At 26.0% G+C, this 8932-nt stretch overlaps 1 protein-coding gene across 1 annotated transcript in view; it reads right to left on the bottom strand.

The window, feature by feature from the left end:
* LOC127467101 (netrin receptor DCC-like) overlaps window positions 1-8932 on the bottom strand; it is a gene marked incomplete at its 5' end in the record, with an annotated part of 78178 nt that overhangs the window by 12737 nt on the left and 56509 nt on the right. The window contains 5 exons of the mRNA XM_051779071.1: window positions 1991-2119; window positions 3517-3701; window positions 5193-5352; window positions 7383-7448; window positions 7820-7852. Of these exons, the coding sequence (XP_051635031.1) occupies window positions 1991-2119; window positions 3517-3701; window positions 5193-5352; window positions 7383-7448; window positions 7820-7852 (573 nt within the window). The remainder of the gene's footprint in view (window positions 1-1990; window positions 2120-3516; window positions 3702-5192; window positions 5353-7382; window positions 7449-7819; window positions 7853-8932) is intronic.

Below are 8932 nucleotides of genomic sequence, written 5' to 3'. Positions count from 1 at the left end.
AAAAATTGGAATTTATTTGGAATAATTGGGTTTAAAAATTGGAATTTATTTGGAATAATTGGATTTAAAAATTCAAATTAATAAGAACAAATTCAATGTAAAAATTCGAATTTATTCAGAATAATTCAATTTTTAATTTTGAATTAATTTAGAATAATTCAATTTAAAAATTGGAATTAATTTGAAAAAAACGGATTTAAAAATTGGAATTAATTCAAAAAATTCAATTGAAAAATTTGAATTATTTAAGAATAATTCAATTTAAAAATTGGAATTAATTCAAAATAATTCAATTTTTAAAAATTGGAATTAATTCAAAATAATTCAATTTAAAAATTCCAATTAATTCGAAATAATTCAATTTAAAAATTTGAATTTATATAGAAAAATTCAATTTTTTAAAATTAGAATTAATTCCAAAAAATTCCATTTAAAAATTCGAATTAATTCCGAATAATTCAATTTAAAAATTGGAATTAATTCAGAATAATTCAATTTAAAAATTGGAATTTATTTGAAATAATTCAATTTAAAAATTGGAATTAATTCTGAATAATTCAATTTAAAAATTAGAATTAATTCAGAATAATTCAATTTAAAAATAGGAATTAATTCTGAATAATTCAAATGAATTAAAAATAGTAGAAGAGAATTAAATATTAAATTCTCCCGGGATGGCGCTGACCACGGCTGGGAATGGGGAAAAAATCGGGAATTAGGAGGAAAAGTTGGGAAAAAAATTGAATTTTAATGGTGAAAAAATTGGAATTAATTGGAAAAAAATTTGGTTTAAAAATTGGAATTTATTTGGAATAATCGGGTTTAAAAATTGGAATTTATTTGGAATAATTGGGTTTAAAAATTGGAATTTATTTGGAATAATCGGGTTTAAAAATTGGAATTTATTTGGAATAATTGGGTTTAAAAATTGGAATTTATTTGGAATAATTGGGTTTAAAAGTTGGAATTTATTTGGAATAATTGGGTTTAAAAGTTGGAATTTATTTGGAATAATTGGATTTAAAATTGGAATTTATTTGGAATAATTGGGTTTAAAAATTGGAATTTATTTGGAATAATTGGGTTTAAAAATTGGAATTTATTTGGAATAATTCGAGTTAAAAATTGGAATTTATTTGGAATAATTCAATTTAAAAAATTCAAATTCAAATTTAAAAATCATTTGAATTAATTTGAATTAATTCAGAATAATTCGATTTAAAAAATTGGAATTAATTTGAAATAATTCGATTTGAAAATTTGAAATAATTCGATTTAAAAATTGGAATTAATTCCAAATAATTCAGAGTAAAAATAATAAAAATTAATTCGAATTAATTCAGAATAATTCCATTTTTAAAAATTGGAATTAATTCAGAATAATTCAATTTTTAAGAATTGGAATTAATTCCGAATAATTCAATTTAAAATTTGAATTAACTCAGAATAATTCAATTTAAAAATTGGAATTTATTTGAAATAATTCAATTGAAAAATTGGAATTAATTCAGAATAGTTCAATTTTTAAAAATTGGAATTAATTCTGAATAATTCAATTTAAAATTCAAATTAATTTGAAATATTTCAATTTAAAAATTGGAATTAATTCTGAATAATTAAAATGAATTAAAAATAGAATGAGAGAATTAAATATTAAATATTAAAGTTGGAAGAATAGGGGGAAAAAGGGGGAAAAAAAAGGGAAAAAAAAAGGGAAAAAATTTGAATTTTAATTGTGAAAAAATTGGAATTTATTTGGAATAATTCGGTTTAAAAATTGGAATTTATTTAAAATAATTTGATTGAAAAATTGGAATTTATTTGGAATAATTCGATTTAAAAACTGGAATTAATTTGATAATAAAATTTTTAAAATTAATTCAAATTTAAAAATTTTAAAAACTTTAAAAATTTAATTTAAAAAAATTAAAATTTAAATTTTTTCCCTATTTTTTTTTTTGGGAATTGTATTTTTCCCGGGAATACTCACGGGGGGGGTTGGAAGGTTGGGAATCCATCGGGAGGAGGAGTTTGGAGCGGGGGGTTCGCCGGGAAACCAGGGAACGCTCCAAGGTGGAGACGCCGGCGCCGCTTCCCGGCGGCTCTTCCGACTCCGGAGCTGGGAAAAAGGGGGAAAAGTTGTAGGAATTCCAAATTTAAAATTTAAATATTAAATTTAAAATTTAAAATTCAAAATATAAGTTTAAATTTAAAATTTAAACATTAAATTTTAAATTTTAAATTTTAAATTTAAATTTTAAATTTAAAACTAAAAATTTAAATTTAAATATTAAATTTCAAACATTAAATTTTAAGATTAAAATTTAAAATTTAAATTTAAATATTAAAATTTAAGAATTAAATTTCAAATTTTAAATTTAAATTTAAACATTGAAATTTAAAATTTAAAATTGAAATTTAAATATTAAAATTTAAATAGTAAGTTTTAAATTTAAAATTTAAAATTTAAATTTGAATATTGAAATTTAAACATCAAATTAAAAATTTAAAATTTAAAATCAAAAATCAAAATTTAAAGTTCTAATTTTTATTTTAAAATTTAAAATTTAAAATTTGAATTGAAAATTTTAAATTTTAAATTTTACTTTCAAATGTAAGATTTAGATTTAAAATTTAAAATTTCAATTTAAAATTTAAATATAAAAAAATTTGAAATTAAAATTGAAAATATAAATTCCTTAAAAAATTCCTTAAAAATTCCTCTAAAAAATCCCTTTAAAATTATTTAAAAATTCCTTAAAAATTCCTTTAAATATCCCTAAAAATCCCTTAAAAATCCTTTAAAAATCCCTAAAAAATCCCTTAAAAATTCCTTTAAAAATCCCTAAAAAATTCCTTAAAAATCCCTTTAAAATCCCTAAAAAATTCCTTAAAAATTCCTTAAAAATTCCTTAAAAATTCCTTAAAAATTCCTTAAAAATCCCTTAAAAATCCCTAAAAAATCCCTTAAAAATCCCTTAAAAATCCCTAAAAAATCCTTTAAAAATCCCTTAAAAATTCCTTTAAAAATTCCTAAAAAATCCCTTAAAAATCCCTAAAAAATCCCTTAAAAATTCTTTAAAAATCCCTAAAAAATTCCTTAAAAATCCCTTAAAAATTCCTTAAAAATCCCTTAAAAATCCCTAAAAAATCCATTAAAAATTCTTTAAAAATCCCTTAAAAATCCCTTAAAAATTCCTAAAAAATCCCTAAAAAATCCTTAAAAATTCTTTAAAAATCCCTAAAAAATCCCTTAAAAATCCCTAAAAATCCCTAAAAAATCCCTAAAAATCCTTTAAAATCCCTTAAAAATCCCTTAAAAATTCCCTTAAAAATCCCTAAAAAATCCCTTAAAAATCCCTTAAAAATTCCTTAAAAATTCCTTAAAAATCCCTAAAAAATCCCTAAAAAATTCCTTAAAAATCCCTTAAAAATTCCTAAAAAATCCCTTAAAAATTCCTTTAAAAATTCCTAAAAAATCCCTTTAAATTCCATTAAAAATCCCGGAATTCCCACCTTTTTGGGAGTCGCTTCCCGCCGCCGCTTCCGCCTGGGATTCCGGGATTTGGGAATCTCGTCCCGGCGGATCCGGAGGCGCCGTCGGAGCCTCCGGAGGCTTTTCCAGGTTTTTCAGCTCCAGCTCCTCGTGGTGGATCCAAAGATCCGGAGGGTTGGGATCTTTGGGAGTCGCCTTGCGGTTCCTAAGGAATTTTGGGAATTTTGGGAATTTTAGGGGGGTTTTTTTAAGGGATTTTGGGGTGGGAATGGGAATTAAATTAAATTAAATTAAATTAAATTAAATTAATTCAAAAAATAAAGGAAATAAAATGAAATAAAATAAAATAAAATAAAATAAAAAATAAATGAAATAAAATCAAATGAAATAAAATAAAATAAAAAATAAATGAAATAAAATAAAATGAAATAAATAAAATAATAAAATAAAATAAGGTAAAATAAAAGGAAGTAAAATTAAATTAATTAAAAAATAAAGGAAATGAAATGAAATAAAGTAAAATAAAATAAAAAATAAATGAAATAAAATCAAATAAAATCAAATCAAATCAAATCAAATAAAATAAAATAAAATAAAATAAAATAAAATAAAATAAAACGAAATAAATAAAATAATAAAATAAAATAAAGGAAAATAAAAGGAAGTAAAATTAAGTAAATAAAATAAAATAAAATGAATGAAATTAAATTAAATTAAATTATATTTAAAAAATTAAATAAATAAAATGAAGTAAAATAAGTGAAATAAAATAAAATAAACGAAATGAAATAAAATGAAATAAATAAAGTAAAATAAATGAAATGTAATGAAATTAAAAAATAAAATTAAAAAAATAAAATAAAAGGAAATAAAATAAAAGGAAATTAAATAAAATTAAAGATAAAATAAAAATAAATAAAACAAAATTGATAAAATAAAATAAAGTAAAATAAAATAAATAAAATAAATGAAATGAAATGAAATGAAATAAAATGAAATGAGATAAAATAAAATGAAATAAGATAAAATGAAATAAATAAAATAAAGTAAATGAAATAAACTAAACTAAACTAAACTAAAATTAAATTAAATAAATGAAATTAAATAAAATTAAATAAAATAAAGTAAAAAAATAAAATTAAATAAATAAAATAAAACAAAATAACATAAAATAAATTAAATGAAATGAATAAAATAAAGTGAAATAAAATAAAATAAAATAAATAAAATAATGTAAAATGAAATAAAATGAAATAAATAAAATAAAGTAAAATAAAATAAAATAAATAAAATGAAATAAAATTTAAAAAATGAAATAAATAAAATGAAATAAAGTAAAATAAAATAAAATAAAATAAAGAGAATAATGTAAAATAAAGAAAATTATATTAAATTTAATTTAATTTAATTAAAAAAATAAAATAATGTAAAATAAAATTCAATTAAATAAATCAAATAAATCAAATAAAATAAATTAAATAAATAAAGTAAAATAAAATAAAATAAAATAAAATAAAATAAATAAAATTAAATTAAATTAAAGAAAGTAAAATAAAATAAAATTAAATAAAGTAAAATAGAATAAAATAAATTAAATTAAATTAAATTAAATTAAATTAAATTAAATTAAACAAATAACCCAAACAAAATCCCGCTTTTCCACCCCCTCCCGCCATTCCCGGCAATCCCAACTCACTTCCTCCGTCGCCGGGCGGATCGCCGGGAGCAGAGCGCCGTCGCCACGGCAACCGCCAGCACCGCCAGGCCGGCGCCGGCACCAACCACCACCAGCACCAGGTTGGCACCGCCCCGGGGTCTGGCATCGCCCGGCAGGGGGCGCTTCGGAGCGCCGGGATCTGGAGAGAGAATTCTGGGAATTTTTGGGAATTTTTGGGGATTTTTTGGGGATTTTTTGGGGATTTTTTGGGGATTTTTTGGGATTTTTTGGGGATTTTTTAGGATTTTTTGGGGATTTTTTGGGGGTTTTTTGGGGATTTTTTGGGGATTTTTGGGGATTTTTGGGGATTTTTGGGGGATTTTTTGAGGATTTTTTGGGGATTTTTGGGGATTTTTGGGGGGTTTTTGGGGGATTTTTGGGGGGTTTTTTTGAGGATTTTTTTGCGATTTTTTGTGATTTTTTGGGGATTTTTTGGTAATTTTTTGGGGATTTTTGGAGGATTTTTTGGGGAATTTTGGGGATTTTTTGGAATTTTTGGGTATTTTTTTTTTATTTTTTAGGGAATTTTTTGGGATTTTGGTGGGATTTTTTGGGGATTTTTGGGGGATTTTTGGGGATTTTTTGGGGAATTTTTGGGGGATTTTTTAGGGAATTTTTGGGGATTTTTTGGGGATTTTTGGGGATTTCTTGGGGATTTTTTGGGGATTTTTGGGGGATTTTTTGGAGATATTTTGGGGATTTTTTGGGGAATTTTTGGGGATTTTTTGTGGATTTTTTGGGGATTTTTTTGGGGAATTTTTGGGGATTTTTAGGGATTTTTTGAGGATTTTTGCAGAATTTTTGGGGATTTTTTGGGATTTTTGGGGATTTTTTGGAGATTTTTGGGGATTTTGGGGGATTTTTTGGGGATTTTTTGGGGATTTTTGGGGGATTTTTTGGGGATTTTTGGGGATTTTTTGGGGGTTTTTTGGGGATTTTTTGAGGGTTTTTTTGAGGATTTTTTTGCAATTTTTTGTGATTTTTTTGGGATTTTTTGGTAATTTTTTGGGGATTTTTGGGGGATTTTTTGGGGATTTTTTGGGGATTTTTTGGAGATTTTTTGGAATTTTTGGGTATTTTTTTTTTATTTTGTAGGGAATTTTTTGGGATTTTGGTGGGATTTTTTGGGGATTTTTTGGAGATATTTTGGGGATTTTTTGGGGAATTTTTGGGAATTTTTTGGGGATTTTTTGGGGATTTTTTGGGATTTTTTTGGGGATTTTTGGGGATTTTTTGGGGATTTTTTGGGGATTTTTGGGAGATTTTTTGGGATTTTTGGGGATTTTTTGGGGATTTTTTTTGGATTTTTTGGGGTTTTTTTGGGGATTTTTTTGAGGATTTTTCTGCGATTTTTTGTGATTTTTTTGGGATTTTTTGGTAATTTTTTGGGGATTTTTGGGGGATGTTTTGGGGATTTTTTGGGGAATTTTGGGGATTTTTTGGAATTTTTGGGTATTTTTTTTTTATTTTGTAGGGAATTTTTTGGGATTTTGGTGGGATTTTTTGGGGATTTTTTGGGGAATTTTTGGGGATTTTTTTGTGGATTTTTTGGGGATTTTTTGGGGAATATTAAAGGATTTTTTGGGGATTTTTTTGGGAATTTTTGGGGATTTTTTGGGGATTTCTTGGGGATTTTTTGGGATTTTTTTGGGGATTTTTGGGGATTTTTTGGGGATTTTTTGAGGATTTTTTTGGAATTTTTGGGGGATTTTTTGGGGATATTTTTGGAATTTTTTAGGATTTTTGGGGGGAATTTCGGGGGATTTTTGTGGGATTTTTTGAGGATTCTTTGGGATTTTTTGGAGAATTTTTGGGGATTTTTTGGGGATTTTTTGGAGATATTTTGGGGATTTTTTGGGGATTTTTTAGGGATTTTTTGGGGAATTTTTGGGAATTTTTGGGGATTTTTTGGGGATGTTTTCGGGATTTTGGGGGGATTTTTGGGGGATTTTTTGGGGATTTTTTGGAGATTTTTGGGGAATTTTTGTGGATTTTCTGGGGAATTTTTGGGGAATTTTTGGGGGAATTTTTGAGGATTTTTGGGGATTTTTTGGGATTTTTTTGGGATTTTTTGGGGGATTTTTGGGGGATTTTTGGGGATTTTTTGGGGATTTTTTGGGGATTTTTTGGGGAATTTTGGGGGATTTTTTGGGAATTTTTGGGATTTACCATTCAGGCTGCTCCGGTCGATCCGGTTGGTATCCAAGGGCCAATAGGAAGCGTCGCCGTGACGACCTGATGGAAAAATTCCAGGAAAAAAACATGGAAAAATCCCATTTTTTCCCAAAAAACCCCCGATTTTTTCCCCTAAAAATCCCATTTTTTCCCCTAAAAAATCCCATTTTTTTCCACCAAAAATCCCATTTATTTTCCCAAAAAAATCCAATTTTTTCCCCCTAAAAATCCAGTTTTTTCCCCCTAAAATTCCAATTTATTTTCCCTAAAAATCCAATTTTTTTTCCCTAAAAATCCCATTTTTTTCCCCAAAAAAATCCAATTTTTTCCCCCTAAAAATCCCATTTATTTTCCCCTAAAACTCCCATTTTTTTTCCCATTAAAATCCCATTTTTTTCCCAAATAACCCCCATTTTTCCGGGAATTCTCACCTTGATCATTGGACATTTTATCCGGATATTCCGCTGGAAAAGAGGGAAAGAAACAAATCCATTTTTTTCCCCTAAAAATCCCATTTTTTTTCCCCAAAAAAATCCCATTTTTTCCACCAAAAAATCCGATTTTTTTCCCAATAAAATCAGATTTTTTTGCTAAAAAATCCCATTTTTTTCCCCCAGAAAATCAGATTTTTTTACAAAAAATCCCGATTTTTTTCCCAGAAAAATCAGAATTTTTTCCCAATAAAATTCCCAAAAATCCCCAAAAAATCCCCAAATAATCCTCAAAAAATCCCCAAAAAATCCCAAAAAAATCCCCCAAAAATCCCAAAAATATCCCCAAAATACCCCCAAAAATTCCCAAAAAATCCCCAAAAATCCCAAAAAATCCTGTAAAATTCCCCAAAAAATCCGCAAAAATCCCCAAAAAATCCCAAAAAAATCCCCAAAAATCCCAAAAAAATCCCCAAAAATCCCCCCAAAATCCCCAAAAAATCCCCAATAAATCCCCAAAAATTCCACAAAAAATCCCAAAAAATCCCCAAAAAATCCCCGAAAAATCCTCAAAAAATCCCCAAAAAATCCCCAAAAAATCCCCAAAAAATCCCCAAAAAATCCCAAAAAAAATCCTCAAAAAATCCCCCAAAAATCCCCAAAAAATCCCCAAAAAATCCCCAAAAAATCCCCCAAAAATCCCCAAAATACCCCCAAAAATCCCCAAAAAATCCCCAAAAAATCCCCAAAAAATCCCCAAAAAATCCCCAAAAAATCCCCAAAAATTCCCAAAAAAATCCCAAAAAATCCCCAAAAAATCCCAAAAAAATCCCAAAAAATCCCCAAAAAATCCCAAAAAAATCCCAAAAAAATCCCCCAAAAATCCCCAAAAAATCCCCAAAAATCCCCAAAAATTCCCCAAAAAATCCCCGAAAAATCCCCAAAAAATCCCCAAAAAATCCCCAAAAAATTCTCAAAAAATCCTCAAAAATCCCCAAAAAATCCCCAAAAAATCCCCAAAAAATTCTCAAAAAATCCTCAAAAAATCCCCAAAAAATCCCCCAAAAATCCCCAAAAAATTCCCCAAAAAAATCCTCAAAAAATCCCAAAAAA

This window comes from Manacus candei, unplaced genomic scaffold (assembly GCF_025592945.1).
Source record: "Manacus candei isolate 608988 ecotype Guabito, Panama unplaced genomic scaffold, ASM2559294v1 h1tg000001l, whole genome shotgun sequence".
NCBI lineage: Eukaryota > Metazoa > Chordata > Aves > Passeriformes > Pipridae > Manacus > Manacus candei.
This window is presented reverse-complemented; position numbering and strand designations above follow the sequence as displayed.